Here is a 22,980-nt window from a genome sequence, read left to right on the forward strand (position 1 = left end):
TTTGCAATCTTGTGAGGTCAAATCTTTCCCTAGATAAGGAGTTGAACAGGGTGCACAATAATCAACTACACCTAAACCTTTTTAATCTTACACTCAATGCCTCTTGCAATCAAGGCCAACTTGCCCGTTGTCCCCTTACTTGCTGACAACACCTGCATGTTAGCTGAAAATTATATTTGGACCAGGACAGCCAAGTCCGTTTGGATGCCCACACCTCTCCATTTTCTCAACATGTAGGAAAGCCCTTGGTTTTCTATTCTTCAGAACACAGTGGAGAGCCTCATGCTTTTCACACTCACACTAAATCGACAGTGATCCTTGCCACTCAATTGAACTATTTAACTCCCCTTGAGGACTCGTTGCGTCCCCCTCACATCAGGACAAAAACATCAGGAGGTGCAATAACTTAGCTGCAGGCACTGCACAGACAACATTCTCATAGAGCTCAAAACCTGGTGAGCTGCATCTGATAGATGCATGGTGTGTGCCTAGGCCATACACTCAAGGTTGATGGCTAATGTTTAAACATCCCCATGTCAGTATATTCAGTGATCACGATGCTAATCGTGTGGGACAAGTGCCTTGAATGTAAGACAAAACAGAATCTGATGGGGTAATCAAGTTCCACGCCCTTAAATGCCGCAACCATTGAAGCAACTAGCAGCAAAATGAGAATCCAGGAAACTTCCAAACAATGCAAGTGAACGTATATTTACAAGTGCGAAAAATCTATACAATGGTTGGACACCTGTGCCACTTAAATGCCTTCAAAACTTCTTTATCTTTCCTTTTCTACCGTTGTGCCTGGGTGCAGCCCTAACAACCACAGCTGAGGGTGAGGCAGCCTGCTGACTGATCTAAATTGGAGAGACCAAGCGCAGACTGGGTGGCCTTCAGTCTGTTCACAAGCATGACCCAGACCTTCCTGACGTTTGCCATTTCAACACAACAGCCTGCTCTCATGCCCACATGTCCATCCTTGGCCTGCTGCAATGTTCCAGTGAAGCCCAATGCAAACTGGAGGAACAGCACCTCATCTTCTGATTACGCACTTTACAGCCTTCTGGACTTAACACTGAGTTCAATAACTTTAGACCATGAACTCTCTCCTCCATCTTCACCCCCTTTTTATCTCCGTTTTTCAATATTCATTTTCATTTTTTATTTTTTATCCACTGAATTATATTTTTATTTATCTTCATTGTTTTATTCCCTTTTTTTGCTATTTTCAATCATTTTCCAACCACCGTCCCTTCCCCCCTCCCCACCCCCACAAGGGCCATCTGTCACTTGTTCATATTGTTCTTTCCACAGTGCTTACACTTGTCCTGCTATTATCACATTCTGCTTTCTGACCTTAATGCCACCATCAGCACCTCCTTTAGCTCTTACCACTAGCATTAACACCCCTTTGTCCTTTTGTTCATGACATCTTTGGCAATCTCTCCTTTGCCCCCAACTATCACTGGCCTTCTATGCAGCTTCACCCGCTCCACCCCATTTAAAGAGTATAAATTTCATCGCATTTTTATTTCTCTTTAGCTCTGAAGAGGAGTCATACGGACTCGAAACGTTAATTCTGTGTTTTCACTCCACAAATACTGTTCGACCTGCTGAGTTTGTTGCCGACTGCTGTGCCCTGTTGACTGTGATGATATGGACGGGCGCCCTCTGGTGGCCTGAGGCTTGCTAAGGGTCACCTGCACAGGTGTAGGTGCACCCTCCTCAGCCTGACCTGCTGGAGGCCATGGGATCACTGGCAGAGGGGAGGTTGAGCTGCAGGGCACCCTTGGAGTGTCCTGGGATGAAGCCCCTGGGGTGCCTGTCTGACCCTCGCATGCCAGAGCCATGATAGCAGAGAAAACGTGGAGGACTTTGGCCCAGTCTGCTCATGGCCTCTGGCACCTCTGCATTATGTTCCCCTGCCTCTCTCTGTATCTTCAACAGGTCTCTTATGGCCAAGTCCAGAGGCTCATCATTTATATGGGACTGAGCAGGGACCTGGTTGTCAGCAGTACGCCGAGTGTTGCAGACCTAGACTGTCACTTACTTTGTGAGCTGTGGACTCTTGTCTGTGATACTGTGACCCCGAGCCTACTCAAGAACGTGCACCCACCGAGGTGAATGTATCTGAGCTGGCGGAGGGTGCAGATGAACACCGTGACAGTGCATCCTCTGAGGAGTGATCCTCAGAGGTGGTGGTGGAAGTGTAGCTGGGGGTGGGCTGCCTCCTCTTGGCCTTGGCCTGCTTGCTGATACCTGGAGTGGAGAAGGTAAAGATTGAGCTGATGCTTAAGCAAACTCCCTTATCTAAACAATGTCTCACTCTGTTGGCTGCATGCTGAAGTCATCCTCACTGGCTTCCTCTAAAAGTCCTGTCTCGCCACTGCTGCAGGGACAGTCCCAGTCCCAGTCCCCCTCACCCCCCACCACCCCCCCAGCTCATTCTGTGGCCTTCTTCTCAAATGGGTTGAGAATCTGAATATCTGGTCATCCGCCATCGGTCTGGGACCACTCCCTCTTTTTGTGAACATTTTTGTCCTGCAGACAGACAGAAGAATTGAATGCCATCCCAATGGGAGCGTGAGCAGTTTAGGAGCATGCATGCCTATAGCAGGTCCTGAGCGCTCGCCAGTTAGTGATTAAAAAGCAGGATGTCCTGCAACTGATAGAACATTGAGAGCTTGTAATGGCTGGCACACATTCAGTGCACACATCCCATCTGCTACTGTGTCCTGCAACCCAAATTCCTGTCTGATGTGCCTATGCACTCGCACACGTACACAGCCTGATGCCCTTATGAGGGTCACTTTGCAGTGAGTAGATGGTGCCACTTACCCAGGTGGAGCTCAGCAGATCATTCATCCTCTTTCTGGCATTGGAGCCAGGTTCTTTGGTAGGCCGGACGGGCACTAGCTTTCGCTGCGGCCTCCATCCAGGCTGCCTTGGTCAGACAGAAGGCACTCTTGCTGCCATGCCTGGGAGACAGGATCTCCCGCCTTTCCTGGATGATCTGGAGGAGAACCTACAGGGAGGCATCACTGAACCTTGAGGCCACATGTTGTCTACTCAGTGACAGCACTGTTTCCAGCAGGGTGCGAGAACGACAGTAACAATGATGCCGCTGGATTACAGTGAGTGAATGGCTTTTTGGCTGCCCTTTAAATATGGCACCTGGACCGCTAACCTCCTGAGGTAAGGGCAGGGGTGGCGACTTCCTGTCCGCTCCTGCTGCAAAGGTCACCATGCTCCTCATGCAACATGTAATAGGCTGACCAGGATGTGATTGCGGGTCTTTGCTGCTGTCTTTCCCCGAGTGGAAGAAACTTTCATTTCCATTCCTGCCTTCCAACTCCAGAATGGAAGATTCTGCCTCAGCTGTGGGAAGTACGTGACCCCTGTTATTTTCAGCTTGTAGTTTTCCCAGTCTCACTTTGAGGAAGTATGTTTGGCCAGCTCCTCCTCTGAAAGCACAGCTGAGATTAGAAACTTAGCCTATAGGTGATCATGCATACAAATCCCAACTGTAGCTCCAAAATGTTGTGCCATCCAACCATCCTCTGTCATACCACACTGTTTAATAACATTTTTAAAAAGCTGAAGGACAGCAACATTCATTAAGATCACTATTCCATCCATTTCCTCCTGATTGTAAATTCTTGAGCAAAATGGTGATCTTAGCACTAAGGTTCAATGGACTTAGAATCTTACATCCACTTTTTAACATTCAGATATGGTTATATTTTTCATATGAACTTTCTGTATTTGAGACCCAAACTAAAACCATCCCAGGATTTTGAAATGGGAAGGCCTTTAAGCTTTGTCCTTACTGTTATGAATTTGTGAGAAGAGATGGGTCTGTGACCCTCAATGTATGTTACCTTAGAAATTCATGCCTTTGTTAACTCTAGACTTGACTATTTCAATGGTTCCCACATTCTACCCTCGATAAATGTGAGTTCATCCAAAACTCTACTGCCATATCTTAACTCGCAACAATTCCCACCTATCAGCAGCCCTGTGCTCTCTGACTTACATAGGCTCCCGGTCTGTGAACATCTTGACGTTAAATTCTCATCCGTTTCCAAATCGCTCAATGGCCTCACCCCACCCTATCCGCTCAAACAGTCCCAATCACATTCATCGACAATGAAATAAGTAAAAATCATCAAATATAAATAATGGGAAATTTCAACTACCCCCAAGTCAACTGGCAAGAAGAAATAAGGAAGGGGGAAAAGACATTGGAGTTTTTACAGTTTGACTTCTTTCTCACCCAATTCATAAGTCCAACAGAAATCAGTAGATAAAAGCAGTTAGGTTAGGAGAAACATGTAGGCAATAGTAATTAAAACATCAAAAGGTTTAAATCAATGATTGAGAAAGACCTAAGTAAGAAAAAGATTGCATTTAAAGTAGTTTTGAGGGAAGAAAATGGAATTAGGGAAGATAAACTGGAAAAGAAAACTGACAAAGATATAGAACAGCAGTAGGCAATATTTAATCAATGATCAATAGAGTTCAGGAGAAATATATTCCTCTGAAAAACAAGAACTAGTCAATAGCGAAATACCATGGATGATTAAAGAAATGATGGTAAAGCTGAAACTGAGGAAAAGGCATTTACTAAATATACAGACAATAAGAGAAAGGATGAACACAGTATACTCATGACTAAGGTCAGGGCAAGTGAAGTCTGGGGACAGATTTTTTAAAAATGGATAGCAACCTAGTGACCAGGCAGAAAATGGAGAGCAACGGTTAAAATTAGCTATTGAAATTGGAAAAAAAAGGTGGTAAGTGGTGTCTCATAGGGATCGGTGCTGGGACCAGAATTCTCATCTTAATTAACAGTCTGGACTCCAAAATCAGAAGTAGAATTTTTAAATTTGTGGATGACACCACAGTGGGGAGTGTAGTTGATACAAAGGAAGAACATAACAAAAAGCAAGAAGACGTTTGTCGGGTTGCTGAGTAGGCATTTAATGGCGAGTTAATTTCAATATCGAGAAGAGTGAAGGGGAGGCAACATACACTTTGGATAATAAAAGCATGAATGGGGCATAGATACATAAATTGCCAAAGATAGCGATGCAGAATAATAAGGTCATAAAAAAAAAACAAAGAACAGGGGTTCATTCTGGAGGGCTGAAATTGAAAAACTAAGACGTAATGTTAAACTTACATTGAGCCTTCGTTAGAACTCACTTGGAGTACTGTAAACAGATTTGTCTCCATTTTACAAAAGGATCTTGAGATATTGAAGATGGTGCAAAAATGTTTTACAAGAATGATTTACGGAACTGAGAGGTTATAGCAAGAAAAATTGAATGGCATGGGGTTCTTTCCCTCAGATTATACGAACATACAAACATACGAACAGGGAGCAGGAATAGGCCATTCAGCCCCTCAAGCCTGTTCCGCTTATCATGGATCATGGCTGATCTGATAGTAACCTGAAATCTGCATCCCACCTACCCCCGATAACCTATCACCCACCTTGCTTACCAAGAATCTATCCACCTCTGCCTTAAAAATATTCAAAGATTCTGTTTCCACCACTTTTTCAGAATTCTCCTCCTTTCCAATATTTTTCTCTTTAGTAACAAGCAATGTGAAGTACTATTAAATACCTCTGCAATTTTCTGATCATCAATAAATTAACAATCACCTGGGTCCCACTTCACCTCTGATAATTCTCTTTTCACTGACATACTTGAGTGCTATAAGTGGAGATAACAAAGATGGCTAGTGCAGTTTGTTGATATTTCACTTGAGGTGTGTACAAACATCACTATGAAAGACAAAGGGTCAATGCTACGATGATGTATGCCTGAGAAAGCAATCAGCTGGGATAAAACTTTCCCCAACATTTTTGAAATGTTAATTGGAATGACTCTTTTTATTAAATGACAAATTGGGATTTATGCAAACTAAAATGATCCCTAATTCCCCTTCCAATATGGTAGAATGAGCAAGGGCATTCACTCCAGCAATACAGTTTAAAGATTTGAAAAATTGTCAATCCTCTGAAATATTTTATTTTGCACAGATATCAAAAATGATTCAAATATTCATGAAAAAGCAATTAGACCAGTAAAAATGGATTCTCTCCCTAAATGTGATATCACCTTTTAAGATAAAGCATCCCAACTTTCTAACACGTTAACAAAGCACAGCAATGCACAAAGAACTAGGCCATTTCTTTTATTCTAAACAAAATTAAATAGACTGATACCACCATTCATCATTCTCTCTCTCCTCATTGTCTGAGGGTCACCACTCATGGTTCAAGCCATGATATCACTATGGGCAAGGCAAGGAGGTAGGTTCCAAGAACTATCTCAGCTGGTACAGAGATTGAACCCACATTGTTGGCAACATTCTGCACCGCATCCTTGCAATCTAGTTACTTGAGCTAACTGACCCCAACATTTACTTATTTTCAATTTCAAACAGTGCCAAGAAGTGTTGGCAATACAAATTTATTTTTAGAATCGTACAAGAGGGAGAATGTATCTGTACACAGGACTCAAGTGAAGATTCAATTAATAAAAATGAAATATCGTACGCCCTTATCTTCACATGATTCGATGACCGCACATCTTAAACTGGAAACATTTGCTTGATGTGCTCAGAGTTTACAAAGGAAAATGGTTGCATGACTTGATTTTTTTTTTGTTTTAAATCTTAGCACTGGGGCGTCATGGTCATCAGTAACTGAGGAATGGCTGCCCCGCTGTCATTTGTTAGGCTGGTGGATGGGTTTCTGCCCCTCAGGGACAGGAAGCCCTGCCTCAGCAAGCTGCCAGCCAATTAAGTGGCTGGCAACTCTGTAGTCTCAGCAGTTCCAGGGCAGGAGCAGTGGTCACGTCTGGGAGCACAATCAGGCCCCAGTGATCGTCACTGGAGCCAGACACCAAGGTAAGTGGGGGGCCAGGTTTGGGAGGTTGTAGGGGGTTGAGTGGGAGGGGGGGAAACAGCAGGGCTTATTGCCTCCCATTGGTACAGGGGACCCGCAAAGGAAGTCCTCCCCACTGGCCCAACACTAGCCCATGCAACTAAAGCTGCTGGGCTACCCACTTGGCATGGGCTTCCCCCCGCTTTGGGTAAAATAGTTGTGGGGTGGGATAAGCCCTTACATGGACATTAATTGGCCACTTACGGGCCTCAAAAGGCCAGAATGGGGGTGGGGGATGCCACCACAGCCCCACATAAAATCACACGCTGGGGGCATGCGGGCACAAGGCGGGAAGGCCAAGCACTGGATTTTACAAGCACCCCTTTCAAACCTGCTGGTGGGGGAATGTAAAATTCAGCGCTTAAAGTTTGTTGTTGAAGGTTTAGAAGGTTTCCTGCTAATGTTTTAAATGTCAAATGCAGACGTTTCCGCTTTCCTGGTAAATTATGTTCCTGCCATAGTGTCTATTCGGCAGTGCTGGGCATCCTTAACTTGCTGTCAAAGTAATGGCAAGGCTAATAGCATTCGCCATTATTTACGTGCAAATGCCACAGCTACTTCAGGCGTGGGCACATGCCTGGTTGAACCAAGAAATCCAAAAGTTGATGTCAGAGTTGCAGTACTCTGCCACTAGCTTTTCACCGTCTGACTCACCATGGAAATGCATTGAGTAGGGTGAAGTTACTGAACTTGCATAAGGGATACAGACTAAACTCACTGCAGAAAGTTACAATTAGTCTGAGGTGATTAAGAGCCTGTGTCCCATCCAGAAGGCAGGAAGGAAAAAATACACATCTTCATCTGCCTGGCTACTCTATAAAATTATTATTCTTACTTTAGAAATGGACAAGGCTTTACCCTGACTAGCCCTGACTCATACCAGAGGAATTTCTAACCTTCAAAAACCAGCCAGGACCTCTTTATCTTTAAAGAGGTGCTAATGCACCTCTAGGAGGGCAGCGAGGTACTCGTCAGAGAAACGTGGGTCCAACTGTCCCACCGACCTGCCCTCCCGCCTGCCATGTCCTCCAGCAACCAGATCCATCATGATGACTTTGCGACCCGCTGTGGCAGCCTTCCAATGCTAAAGAGGTGAGGGTGGTCAGGAACCCAACCGCTGCCCGCGATTGGCTCCGCACTGCGATTTTACACAGGCGGGCCAATTAATGGCCGCCCACTGTAAGGATGTGGTGCCACAGGGAGGTAACTGTGCAGTGCACTGAGGTCAGAATGTCCATCATTGCAACCATTCCACTGCAGTCTCTATATTGATGTGAACCTCGAACCTGGAATCCCCATTGATAATGGAAAGATGAAGGCACCCTGATGCATATCTCTGTCTCATCCAGGTGCCAGGCATGCACAGTAACAGTGTAATGACTTCAACTAATGGTATGTCCTTGTTGTTCCTTTCAGGCTCACCAGCAGCCCATCGGGATGAGGAGCCTGAAGGCCCACCACTGACCCCAGAGGACAGCATCCAACGGAACGCAACTGCGTGACACCCTCTCTGCCAAGCAGGCAACAGTGCAGATAACAGCACCCCGGTGGGCATTAGACTAGCGGCTAGTATCTCGGAGCACATTGGTGAGGGTACTTTACACTCGCTTGAGGTGCAGGCAGAGAGTGCCCAGGGCACCGGCAGTCGGAGGGTTGCTGGGAACCAGGAACATGTTCAGTCGATGGCTGATGATGTGCGTCTGGAGTCGTCCCTGAGGCAGCAGATGCTGGATGTCCAGCAGGGTTTTTCTGGAGGATCTGGTGGAGATACATGAGGGAATGCGTGCCATGGTCTCCGTTGTGGTGGAGTCCCTGTGGAGCATGAGCAATGTAATGACGCTCATGGCCGAGCGCGCTGCCTCCTCCATGGAGACAGTGGCAACTCTCGTGGAGAGGCTCCTCCAGGGGCTGAATCAGGGGTTCCTGGGGATGCGCTCAGACCTGCAAACCCTCACACCAGCAATGACCTCAGGTGGTCACTGTGTGTGTGGGAGATGGATTGGACACCTAGTATCCCAGCAAGGTGCCCGTCCATCAATGGTGAGCAGGGCGGTCCAACGCGACCTCACGTTGGAGCACGAGCTGCCCGTCATCTCTGCGGGCTCCTCTCAGGGCGCTCTGGATGAAGGCAGCAGCTCCTCTGCCCCTCTACTAGTGGCTGTGGCATCTGATGAGGCTGTGGCGACTGGGGAGATGCCAGCCGTGGCACTGGCCGGTCCCTTCCAGGCAGGGCCAGCACAGGCTCCACGGGCCAGAGGACGCCCGCCAATGTCATCAAGGCCAACAGGACAGTAGAGTGAGCAGGCTGTCTCCAATGCCGGTGCCAGCGAGGGGGGAGCACCTAGACGTAGCACCCACAAGCTTAAACGTAAAGGCCTTGAACACAACATGGCCTCAGAATGGGTGATATTTGTTTTCCCCACTTTTAATTTAATTCTTAATTGGCGTGATAGAGAACACCTCTGAATTTCATTTCTTAACTTTGTGGCAAGCACCATATCGTCCAATGTGTTTTTGTACAACAAGCCTCTGGGTGCTTCATTTATTCTGCAGGTGCAGGGTAAGCCATGATGTTATGAGTGACTGCTTTCACATTAAACTTAATTGAAACGGCACATTGTACATGTTGTTGACCAAGTAAATGTCCCTGTCAGGGATTGAGTATGGAGCCTGCAGCCCTGGCATGTGATGGTGGCTCTTATTCGGTAGGCTAGCTGAAGGGGCGTTAGTTCAAAGCATCCCAGGTGTCGCTGTGTCTCTGGAGTAATGGACTCATTGCTGGATTCATCGTCTGTTGCCTGAGCAGCTGCGTCAAGATCTTCTTCCTCCACTGCGTCCCCCCTTTCCAGTGTCAGGTTATGGAGGGCACAGCATGCAACCACCATCAGTGACACATGATCTGGGGGGTATTGGAGTGACCCCTGAATGGTCCAGGCATCGGAAGCGCATCTTGAGAAGACCTATGGCTGTCTCAACCACAGCCCTTGTGGTGCCCTGGCTCCTATTGTATCACTGCTCAGCTTCTGTTCTTGGATGGCGGAGAGGCATCATGAGCCACCTTCTGAGGGGATAGCCCTCGTCACCCAGCAGCCATCCATCCAGTCGGGCTGGAGCACTGAAGAGCCCCGGCACCTGGGAATGTCTCAGGATGTAAGCATCATTGGAGCTGCCAGGGTACCTTGCACAGACTTGTAGAATCAGCATCCTGTGATCACACACTATCTGCACGTTCATGGAGTGGAAGCCCTTCCTGTTGACGAAGGCACCGGGCTCACCTGCTGGCGCCTTGATGGCCACATGTGTACAGTCTATTGCACCCTGGACACGGGGGAAGCCAGCAATCGCTGCAAAGCCTCTGGCTCACTCTGCCTGGCTTGCCTCGTCCGTACGGTAATGAATGAAAGTCAATGCACGCCTGAACAGAGCGTCTGTCACCAGCTTGATGCAACTATGGGCAGCTGCTTGGGAGACTCTACACAGATCCCCCACTGAGCCCTGTAAAGAGCCGGAGACATAGAAGTTGAGGGCCACTGTGACCTTCAGCGCCACTGGCATGGGGTGTCCACCCACACAGTCGGAGCTGATCTCAGGGCTGATCCTCTGACAGATGGAGGTCACTGTCTCCCTTGAGGGGCGGAGCCTCCTTTGGCATTGCACCTCAGACATATTGAGGTAGCTGCATTGTCGCCTGTAAACCCTGGCAGCAGGATAGTGACGTCTTTTTCTGCCCCTTCTGCCTTGAACTACCTCTTGGCCCTGCGCCCCTTGTGCCAGTGCCTGTCCTCCCACAGGTCACTCCCCTGGAGGCTAAATAGGGACATTTAGCCTCCTCCCCCTTCTGGCCCTCTCTCCCTCCTCAGAGGAGGTGCCTTCAGCGGAGACCACAATCCCCATTCCCAGGGTAAAGGAAGGCTGTCTAATATCTGGAAGGCCCCAAGTGGTATGGATCCTCTGGGGGCCTAGAAAACAACACTGAGTCCTGAACTGAAGCCACTTATTTCTGTCAAAGCAGCTCTGAAGCGAAATGAAGATGCCCTGTTCACACAAGCAAATAGCAGCAAGTTATAAACTAAAGTAGAAACCAATCAAATTAACAAGCCCACTCGCCCCACTTATCCCGCCTGTGGATGAGGTTTTTGAAAATGTGGCCTACCCGCCTGCCCGTTTAGCCCGTGCGACGGCCTGAAAATTGAACGGGCTACGTAAAGTCCGGGACAACTGGTGTCTCAAGGGCCTTAGTGGGCCAGTTAATTAATGGCAGACGCGCCTCCATCTCCATCGTGCACCCGCCTTGCGAAATATCGCGAGGGTGCGCGTTGATGCTCGGCCAACAACAACACGCTTCATTTCTCAGCCGGACGTGTTGGGCGCGCACCCACACGCTGGCCTAAAAATTCTGCCCAGTATGTCTGCAAAGGTCAAAAAGGACCCTGACTCCTCGATTAAACACCTCAAGGTTCCAGAGCTGGGAAAATACATCCGTTGTCCAACACCCAGGAGAGGAAGTGGGAGATATGTCACATGACCTCCCCCCCACCACAAACTGCTAGCTTGGGGGAGGTGAAAATCAGAAATACCTTTCTGTTTACGGACGGGTAGTGAGAAGAGAAATCAGGGCTGTTTAAATTAATCCCCCTCCTATCTGTAACAGTCTGTTTGAGCCATTTGGGGTTTGTACATATTTATTTAAAACTGTATTAGCTGACAGAGAGTTTAATTATGTGCTATTTGTTAACAACTGTCAATGAACCTCTCTGGCAACAAAAATTAACTATTGTAAGTCTCTTTTGAGATGTTATATATCTTTTAAAATGTGAAACTTAAAATGAAATATTTTTCTTCCTGTCTCTTTATTTCCTCTCTTAATCCAATCTTTCTTTTCATTTTTATTTCTCTTCACCTAATTTGACATTGAAATCACCCACTCTAGTTTACACTTTTTTCTCAATCCTTCCGACGTTAATTTTACAATTTTCAATCTGATTGTTTAAGGAGATGCACAGTTGCTCGTATACGTTCATTCAGGTCCCAGGTGCTTGGTTTCCCTCACACTTTCAGAGCCCACAGCACAAGATATCATTGAGATTGAACAGGCAAGGACGAGTATAAATAATGGCAGGCAGTTTTAGATTCACTCTAACGGCAAATTATGGCCCATTATGTCCAAGCTTTTATTATCATTGCTGGCCTGGGGGGAGCAGGGAGTTTGGGGGTGGTTAATTCTGGTGCAGGTGAAACGAGGAAATATAATGAGCCCATCAGGCCCTCTGATTGTCAATAAAAGAGCAAATGAATTATTCTCACTCTTGCAACTGGATTTGTAATTTGCTGTTTCTGTTTTATGTTGTGCAGAGGCTTTGGTGAAAACACTCGTACAAACATTTCTTTTTATTATTCACTCACAGGGTGTGGGTGTCACTGGATGGGCCAGCATTTACTGCTTATCCCTAATTGCCCTTGACCGCCACCTTCTTGAATGCAACTGCATGGTTTTCCAGGCCATTTCAGAGGCAATCTAGAACCAACCACATTGCTATGAATCTGGAGCCACACATAGGCCAGATTTTAATGAACCAGATGGGTTTTTGTGACAATCTGGTAATTTCATGGTCAAGATTACTGATAGCATCTTTTTATTCTATATTTATTTCCGTAACTGAAATGAAGTTCCCCAGCTGCCTTGGTGGGCTTTGAACTCATGTCTTCAGATCATTAGTCCTGGTCTCCAGATTACTAGCCCAATCACATAAATACCATGCTGCTGTATCCGTTTCTTGTTGAGTTGCTCCAGCTCTGACTTCCTCTCCTGTGTTGAACTATCAACTGCCACCACCAAGATGTTTGATTGGCTTATTAGATATTTTGGCTAATGGCAACCACATTTTATTAGTGCCCGGGAGAAATTACAATGTGTTCACAAAGGTGCTAGGCTCATTTTAATACATATATATAAAATTGCTCTGAGCCTGTTCATGCATTCAAGAAAAGGATTTGCTTCACTCCCAACCCTCCAATTTTTGCAGGTTTCATCTCTCTGTTCGCCACTCTTTGACTTACTTGTTTCCTGCTCCTGTATGCCCCTCACAGTTTTGTCATTATCCCCACCTCTGCTTGTCTGACTGTTTTCACTCTCTTGCTCTCCTGCTTTCTCCTAACGCTTTCCTGCTGTCAGTTTCCTCACACTTGTACATATTAATCCCTTGCACTGTATATCACTGATGCATTTGCCTTTCCTGTTTACACATTTTAATTAAAAAAAACTTTTCCAAAGCCCAAGACTGGCAGCTTTTAGATACTTGGTCAGAGGTTGAGACCAGGTCATGGAGTATGAGTGAGTTTTAAAATGCTGGAAGAGATAAGGGGCAGGATTATAGTCAAATAATATGCTATGCAGATAACAAATTATTTTAAATCATTCTTCTAACAGTTGTGTATTCATACTAATAGATCTCCCATGATGCTGTTCACAGTATGTTGTAGGATATAATGTCTTTTAACAATAGGAACATTATACCATATAACGCACAATGCATTAATCTTCTGCTGAAGCACAGTTGTGTGCAATTTGATATGTCCTAAGTGCTGGGCAAGTAATAAAATCTTTTTGGGAGGAAAATTAAAATTGGCAAAAGAAAATATAGCATTAATAATTGCCACAAAATGAAAATATCACTAAAATTCTAACAACTACAGGGAAAGATCTTGATCCTTCAACATGTTTATTAATGCACAATATTAGAAAAAATGCTGCAATTCAGATTTATTATCTGTACTCGATAATGTTTCCCCTAAGAGCCTGATCAAATTAAACAAAAATAGAACCTGGTAAAGGAAAGATTCCTAAAATATCCTGGACAGTTCCAGTAAAGCACGTTATCTAAAACTTAGTAAATTTGGTCATTGTTCTTTGAATCCTATACCACAGTGCAGTAATTAGGAAAAGTGTTGACAATTTAATTAAAAGGAGAGAAAAATAATTTGAACTAGGGGAATAAATATGGAGGTGGGGAACTTTCTTGTGTTTCATGAAGGATGAGCTGGCTGATAAGATAAATAGCACTTTACTCTAAACCAGTTCAGTTCAGAAAGCAATGAGGTTAACCTTTTGTACTAACTCAGTATTTATGATATCATTAAGAGATTGCTCTCGTTTATCGTCAATGTCATGTGAGATGCCATATGCTATAGATAGCTCAAATAGTTTATGAAGGGCAAATGAGTAGAGGTTGAGCTGAATACTTAGGGACAAAGTACAACATGCATGGCTCCACAGATGGCATGTACAAACTCCTGAACAGCTGTTTAATAGCTTCCTACACTCCCTACTGGTTACTGGTAGCTAAGTGTTACTTTACAGCATTGATATATGAAGGAGGCTGTTATTGTGGTTAGAGCACCAGATTCAATACTTAATAACGTATTTGGGTTATACATTCTCCCCACCCATGACAAAATGAATCCGCAGTCTCTCCGAGCTTCTATAGGAAAGAGTTAAATGGAGAATTCAACTTCACTCATCGCCCCCTTGGTTACAGACCTGCAGCAGGGAGAGAAAATTGAATACACAGTCCACACTCTCACAATGCTGCCAGCTGGCCAGGAGCAACATGACTACAGGTGGCCTAGGAGGTGTAAGCCTTCAGGAAGAGAACAATAAAGGAAACGCAGAAGCCACCTGTTCCCATTGACTGATAAGTTACCCTCCAAATAACACATTGAGTGGACATTTTGATTAAATGTTAACTCACTACACTGAAAGAGAAATAATCAAAAGCGCAACATGGGTGGAAACTTGTGCTGATTGGATATTTTCAGGAGTTGAGACCATTTCTGGATCCTGACCCTGCTTGTGTCTAATGTCTGCGCTCCGGTGAGATCTTCCAGGAGGTTGCCTCCTAATTGTCTGCCTCCGCCATTCAATTAAAGACGGCAGGTGGGTTCCTGAGGCTGAAGGTCTAAGGGGCCTGCAGCAATAGCAGCCCCACTGGGAGGGATGGGTGCTGCTCAGGTAGGCAGGAGACCACAAGGGTGCCTGAGGATGGAGGTTCCTTTTAAGAATTATGACATTGTAAAGAAATTCCTGTTGCCACAGCTGCCAGTCCATCAGTGTGGCGGGGGAGACCCTGCACAAGATGGCAGGTGTCTGTGATCCTCGAGCATCCCTGGATCCCTGGGGCATGTGGGGAAATAAAACAGGCCTCGTTGGCTCCTCGGCCTACCACTGGGAGACCGCCTCCACAGAGTTGTCGGGTTTAGCACTCAGTGGGAGTCCCCTCCACCACTGGGAAGGTCCTGGTGGAGTCTTCCCCGACCTTTCATTAGCTCCTTGATTACAAATGGCTACCGCCCAGGCTGCCAGGAAAGTGGTTACTGTCCTTGTTAACCTACCTCCAGCAAAATCGCCTGGAAGTGGGAACGCGTCAGGCTGCTGACTTGACACCCTAATCTGCAAGTTTGCTCCCGGTCTGGCCTTGCAACCCACCTCTACAGTGCCGGGAAGATACCACCCCACAAACCCATTGCAACCATGTATCTCCCACTACAACGCCTAACAGTCATGAGCCTCCTACTGCAGCCTTCAACCAAAGAAAACTAATATTTCACTAGAATTTGAAGGGCACAAGTACTTGGTGGGGCCAGAAAATTAAACACTGTCTACAAGTGCTTGCGTGAGATGGACCAAGAGGGGAAAAGCCTTCTTAAGAGAGGATACATCTACAATTTATAAACAGGTTATAGTAGATACACCAAGCACTGTCACATTGGGCTGTAACTTCCGGGCTCCAGGGCAGTGTAACTGATGGATACCCCAACAATGCACCAGGGAACTCCCCCACTCCCCCTGGAAGTTCCCAGTTAAGGACTGCACAGCAATTTCCCGGGATGTGCAAACTTCTGATGAGCAATTGCCCTGCACTGGGAACCATCCGAAAATGCGATTTAAATCGCAAACTTCGGATGGTTCCTACTGTGTTACATCAATAGTTACCCAGAAAAATTTAGTTTCTGGGTAACTATTGCACTGGCCTCCCCAAGGCCCTCGACTACCACCCCACCCCGCCCCCCGACTCTCCGACCCAACAAATTCTAAACGCTTGTCTTACAAACTACCTTCTCCCTGGCTTGAAAGCGGATGGACCTTTAAACTTACCTGATTTACGACAGCCAGTGCCGTAAAAGAGGGAACGTGGCCTCCTTGCATCGGGCTCTGAAGCCCTCAACAGAGGCCCCGGGAGTGCGCTGACCTGCACGGTTCTCGCCTGGCTTGATACGGAAGGTCAGGCTGGAAAGGATCGATAGGATTTGATGGTAAGAAAGTAGGAGCAGGATGGCAATCTGACTCTGAGTGCCACTCCGCGGAAGTTCAGGCCCAAAGTGCCTCTCAGCTGCATCTTTTCTCACCCTTGGGGTGTCAGCATCACTGGCAAGGCCAGCATTTATTTGACATCCCTTTCTACCCTTCAGCAGCTGGTGAGGAGCTGCCTACAACTGAGTTGCTGGGTCATATCAGAATTAACCACATTGGCATGGGTCTGGAGTCACATAGGCTGGGATTTTCCGGCCCTGTCCCGGGCAGGACCCACCGCGGGCGAGACAGCGCCTCAGCCAGAAATCCATTGACTTGCGATGGGACCGGAAGATCACAGCGGCGGGCGGGTGCGGAAAACCCTGCTGATAGTAATTAAACAATATGGGTAAGGACAGTAGATGTCCTTCCCTAAGAGCATTGGTGAACCAGATGGTTTTTATGACAATCCTGTAGTTTCATGATCATCATTACTGAGACTAGCCTTTTTATTCCAGTTTTATTAATTAAAAGAATTTAGATTCCGCCTACTACCATGGTGGGATTTGAACGCACATCTCTAGATTATTAGTCCAGCAACATTATCACTATGCTACCATTTCCCTTATCATAAGAGTGACTTAAAGGCTATGTCTAATGTTTTGATCCCTGACTGATCTCCCTGGGTTCAACGGAAATGAGCAGCTTTCCTGGTCCTGGGCGCAGATTTCGAAATTCAAACAGAAATCAAAAACGTGATGATCAAATTCAAGGAAAACAAAGAGGGGTAACTGATGATCAAGAAAATAAACCCGATGTGGGGTGAGAGCACTTTTTTGAAGTGTTATGTTAAGTGCAAGCTGTATTGTTATGTGGATGGTATCAGAGAGGCTGGACTACATGACTCATCCACATTTATGTCAGTGTTGTAGGTCTCATTTCAGCGATTCCTGTTGAACAGCCCATCGTAATTCTGTATGCTCTTGCATTCATAAAACAGCAGCCTTACATAATGAAAATAAATGCGGGAATAGTTGAGAGCTTTCTCAGAATAAATACCTCAGTAATACCTTCTTTGCCAGGAGTGTATTTTTGAAAGTGCTCTGCTCAGAACAATTTCCAAAACTTTCACTAAGTGCAGTGCTAAATATCACATCAAGATTTTTTAGCAGGAAGTGCTGCAAATGTACTTGAAGGATTTGAATGATTTATTAAAAGGAGCGAAATTAAATTGAACTCAATCCTGTCACTCACTTTGCTTTTTGTTAAAATAAAATACATTTTGTTTCTAATCCTCATTGTCAGATTACTCTGGGTTTCCCTGGTTGGAGCCATTCAGTTGTCATGGCATCATATTTCTGCTTGGAATAAAAGGTCCACAGTGTAATTGAGACCTGATACATCTGATTCAAAATAATTCCATTTTCAGGTGCTCAATGGCATCACATATTGTTTAATTCAAGCAGGAAAACTATTTAAATAAAAACATTCCGAAGAAGGGTCATAGGGACTCGAAGCATTAATTCTGTTTCTCTCTCCACAGATGCTGCCAGACCTGCTGAGTTTTTTCAGCATTTTCTGTTTTTGTTTCAGATTTCCAGCATCCGCAGTATTTTATTTGTACCTTTAAACTATTTGAATGTGCCTGACAAGATTGTTATTAATAACTGCTCACATTCCCACTGTTTCAAAAGCAGACAAGGTGTATGTTACAAGGAATGAATTCTTCCAGTAGCTTGCTTTCTCAGCTTTGCTTTGTCTATTTTTAACCTTTCTTTAAAAATATTCCTCACTCAATGCAAATGCAAACAGTAATAAGTATAATTTGTTCATATCGTACCAATGCATCCAGGTACACGTTGGTCCACTGAACTTGTTTTTCCTTTGTGCCAGCCAAAACCATTGGTCTTCCAAGTACATCCAAATATTCCTATAAAAATGAACATTGTAATTGATCACAGCAGTCAAAGTTTTCCACAATGGTAATCACAAAAAATAATTCTTACTTTCTACTATGCTTTATAGATGTGGAAATATTAAGATTTTAAAGAAAAAATACACAGTAGAACATATAGGCTTCTTCCATAATAGATTGATTTACTGGAAGTACTATCATAATTTCCTTATAGAGAGACTGCAGAATACGATGTGCAAGTGGACCTTCTGTGTAGTTGCTCATAGTGATTCAAATGTTCCACTCGGGGGAACATGAACTCTGGGACCACTGACTGGCAGGAAGTGGCAACAGACCAGTGCGGAGGTATGGTGGGTGGCCCAGTGAATTTTAATAGTGAAGCCTAATTTACATACAACCAGTGGGCTGCCTACACCAAATGGATGACCCTAGGCAGAGGGAGTTCAGGAGGATGTCAAATCATGCCCCCTTTTCTGAATTGTGCCATGAGAGGAAATAGTTCCTCTGCATTTACCCTACTAAATCCCTTGATCATTTTCAACACTGATCACCCTTCAACCTTATAAAGCCTCTGTAAAACAGCCTGTCTCATAAATTATCAGCTCTAGAGATGTTCTAGTGAATCTCCGGTGCACTCTCTCCAAGGCCAATATAAAACTTCCTGAGGTATGATGCCCAAAACTGAATGTGATAATCCGGATGAGGTCTGACCAAGGCTTTGTACAACCTTAGTCCCAGTGGGTGTGAAAGAGCAGTAAGCGGACTGCTTTGATATTATTTCCATATCTTCCAGTTTCACAATGACAGGAGCATTACACCATGCACCGTTATACTGCTGCTGAGATGTGGATTTGTTTAAGATGGCCTATCCCTTGAAAGTCAGAAATTTTAATTGTTATAAGCAACTATGGACAGCGAGGGAGCTTTGCAACTCAGAGTGGGCTCATCTGTTTCAGGTTTATCTCAGAAGTAATTATATATTAAATTAAATAACGGGAAATTACAGGCCGATTAGCCTGACCTCGGTCGTTGGTAAGATTTTAGAGTCCATTATTAAGGATGAGATTTCAGAATGCTTGGAAGTGCATGGTAAAATAGGGCAAAGTCAGCATGGTTTCATCAAGGGGAGGTCATGCCTGACAAATCTGTTAGAATTCTTTGAGGAGGTAATGAGTAGGTTAGACAAAGGAGAGCCAATGGATGTTATCTACTTGGAATTCCAGAAGGCCTTTGACAAGGTGCCGCACAGGAGGCTGCTCAGTAAGATAAGAGCCCATGGTGTTAGAGGCAAGGTACTAGCATGGATAGAAGATTGGCTGTCTGGCAGGAGGCAGAGAGTGGGGATAAGGGGGTCCTTCTCAGGATGGCAGCCCCGGTGACTAGTGGAGTTCCGCAGGGGACAGTGTTGGGACTACAACTTTTCACTTAATACATTAATGATCTAGATGAAGGAACTGAGGGCATCCTGGCTAAGCTTGCAGATGATACAAAGATAGGTGGAGGGACAGGTAGTATTGAGGAGGCGGGGAGGCTGCAGAAGGATTTGGACAGGTTAGAAGAATGGGCAAAGAAGTGGCAGATGGAATACAACGTGGGCAAGTGTGAGGTCATGCACTTTGGTAGGAAGAATAGAGGCATAGACTATTTTCTAAATGGGGAGAGAATTCAGAAATCTGGAGTGCAAAGGGACTTGGTAGTCCTAGTCCAGGATTCTCTTAAGGTTAACTTGCAGGTTGAGTTGGTAGTTAGGACGGCAAATGCAATGTTGGCATTTATTTCGAGAGGACTAGAATATAAAAGCAAGGGTGTGCTGCTGAGGCTTTATAAGGCTCTGGTCAGACCACATTTAGAATATTGTGAGCAATTTTGGGCCCCGTATCTCCGGAAGGATGTGCTGGCCCTGGAGAGGGTCCAGAGGAGGTTCACGAGAACAATCCCAGGAATGAAAGGCTTAACATATGAGGAATGTTTGAGGACTCTGGGTCTATACTCGATGGAGTTTAGAAGAACGAGGGGGGATCTGATTGAAACTTACAGAATACTGAAAGGCCTAGATAGAGTGGACGTGGGGAAGATGTTTACATTAGTAGGAGAGAATAGGACACGAGGCCATAGCCTCAGAGTAAAGGGAAGACCTTTTAGAACAGAGATGAGGAGAAACTTCTTTAGCCAGAGAGTGATGAATCTATTGAATTCATTGCCACAGAAGGCTGTGGAGGTCATTGAGTGTATTTAAGACCGAGATAGATAGGTTCTTGATTGGTAAGGGGATCAAAGGTTACGGGGAGAAGGCGGGATAATGGGGTTGAGAAATTTATCAGCCATCATTGAATGGTGGAGCAGACTCGATGGGCCGAATGGCCTAATTTCTGCTCCTATGTCTTATGGTCTTATGGTCTTAAGTACCAACATTGTATATGGCATGTTTATTAAAGTGTGCTGGGTATACAAATAGTCATTTGGTAGTTCAGAACTTGAGAATCACTGTAAAACGACACATATTGAAGTTTTTCATCTTGCACTTATCAGGACATTCACAAGAATACCAAATGTAAAGGGAACAACAATTTATACTTCATGAGAGTGCTAATAGGTTGGCAACTGGACTCTGATTGGTAGAGGCATTGCCATGGAGAATGCACCAGTTAACTGATGACTGACAGTTAACTGCTAAGCTTTCTTTAAAGTCAAACCAGGCAGGTTGACTTCGATTGGTCAAGGCATTGCCCTGGGGAATGAACCAGAAAATGGCTGTCACCTATTTTGTTCAGTTGAAACAGGTGCAATGTGTGTACATGCACTTTCTGTCTGCAAAGAACAGGGCCCTGTGTATTAATATACGAGCTTCTGGCACATGTAAGTGTGCCAATCTGTGAGCCTGGCTGATAATCTTAAATTCGTTGCCTGCGTAATTCTTAGCATACTCAGGATTGTTTAGCAAATGTTGTCCACTCGTGGAATCAGATCTCATGTTGGACACTGTGTTGTGAGTTTTGCAAACATGGGCTGGTTGAGTACGGTCAGTACCTTGCCTGCTGAGAACAATCGAAGGGAATGCTGTTTGATGTGATCCACTAGTCTTTGAGATGTACCTCCCACATACCTAGCATCAAACTGCCATTGAAATTCATATACCACATTACTCATTTGTGTGAAAGGCAGAGTGTCTTTTTGGCTTGATGGCAACATTCTGTTAGTGGCAAATACCACTCGTGTTGCTACTGCATAGTAGCAGCGTGAAACGGCTAGCTTCACCTGTTGCTCAAATTTTTGAGATACCTTACCCTTTCAGGGTAATCTGAGGTAGACTGGGCACTTTCCAGGACCGAGGGTGGCGGCCTTAGGCACATTCATGAACTTGCGCGATATACAGCGAGCAATGATCTGATCAGGGTAGCCATTATTCCCAGGAAAGCTTTGATGTGCTCTATTTCAGCATCAAGCTTGCATGGTGACTAAATGTCTTGGGCCCTATTTACGAGGTTGCCGATAAGGCCAATCTTATAGTGTGTGGTACTATAGGAATCCCAACGTGTATATGGACCATTGAAGGTAGGCTTATGGTAGACGGTAATAGAGAACCCCCTTGGCAGTTAACTGTCAGTCATCAGTTAACTGGTGCATTCTCTATTTCAACGCCTCTACCAATCAGAGCCCATTTGCCAACCAATCAGCACTCTCTTCTCATGAAGTATAAATTGTTGTTCCCTTTACATTTGGTATTTGTGCGAATGTCCTGATGAGTGCAAGACGAAAAGTTTCAACATGTCTTTTTTCAGTGATGATAAAGTATGTTGTCTGGAGTGCAGCAACAGAACACACTGCTTTAATGTAGTTTACATAATGTATTATAATTAGTTTTCTTTACAATGTTGATCTGGGGCTGTTGGGATCTTAAGGGCAATTGTAATGTTTACCTGTTAAAATGGAACGCTTGCTGAGAACCTAGTTTATCAAAGGTAAATTATTAACAGAAAATGACAAGTTTCCATAATATTGTTTTAATATGATTGCTCAGGTGAACTATGACATTTGAGGTGTGACACAGGTGGCACACACTAGGCACAAGATGCAGCAAATGCATGGCTTATAGAAAATCAGAGGATACAGTAATAAGTGCAGAAGCATTTTACCACAGAACACATAATATACTATTCTGCCTGCTATGGTGCAGCTTTCTTTAATCTTTAATGCCACAAAAATCTATCTCCCTGCCTCCTCAGGTCAGTTAGATGCTAAATCCTCACACTTTGTAAAAAGAAGTGACATAAATATGCATGTGTGTTGGTGAGTCCTCGAAAGTGTCCCAGCGATGTCTCGAAATGTTTATATACCAAAGTATGTATGCCGATATCAGGGATCTTGGTTATTGGTATGAACTTTATTTGTCCATTTACTGACCCAAGCCATCAATATCTCCCAAGTCTAATACAGATTGAAATGAAAATCCCTCCACTCTAACCCGAAGTATTGTAACCTTCTGTTTAAAAAAAAAATCCCAAACCAGCCTCTTGGTGACCTTTCTGAAAGAATGTTAATTAATGCAAAACTTTTCACAACATTGAGCAGTGGGTTTGAGCCCGAGAAAGTGGATTTAGATTGACCAAACTTTCACTTTGGACCTTGGACATGTCAGGGAGGAGCTTCTTCCCAGCAATCGAGCTGATTGAAGCTGAGGTCACAGAGGTGAAAGGGTAATGTATTTCAACTGAATGTGCCTGAACTCCAGTACGTGCACTGTAGTCTGAATTTTGAAATAATGTCTTTCTTTATAAATAACAAAGATAGAAGGGTCTGAGCGGGAACATGTCTATCGTG

The 22,980-nt window shown here is 44.8% G+C and overlaps 1 protein-coding gene across 2 annotated transcripts in view; it reads right to left on the reverse strand.

The window, feature by feature from the left end:
- Positions 1–22,980, reverse strand: part of LOC144687340 (voltage-dependent calcium channel subunit alpha-2/delta-1-like) — a 693,974-nt gene that overhangs the window by 123,876 nt on the left and 547,118 nt on the right. For both annotated transcript variants that reach the window (XM_078553326.1, XM_078553325.1), the window contains one exon: positions 18,088–18,177. In XM_078553326.1, coding sequence (XP_078409452.1) covers positions 18,088–18,177 — 90 coding nt within the window. The remainder of the gene's footprint in view (positions 1–18,087; positions 18,178–22,980) is intronic.

Source organism: Cetorhinus maximus, chromosome 12 (assembly GCF_964194155.1).
Source record: "Cetorhinus maximus chromosome 12, sCetMax3.hap1.1, whole genome shotgun sequence".
Classification (NCBI taxonomy): domain Eukaryota; kingdom Metazoa; phylum Chordata; class Chondrichthyes; order Lamniformes; family Cetorhinidae; genus Cetorhinus; species Cetorhinus maximus.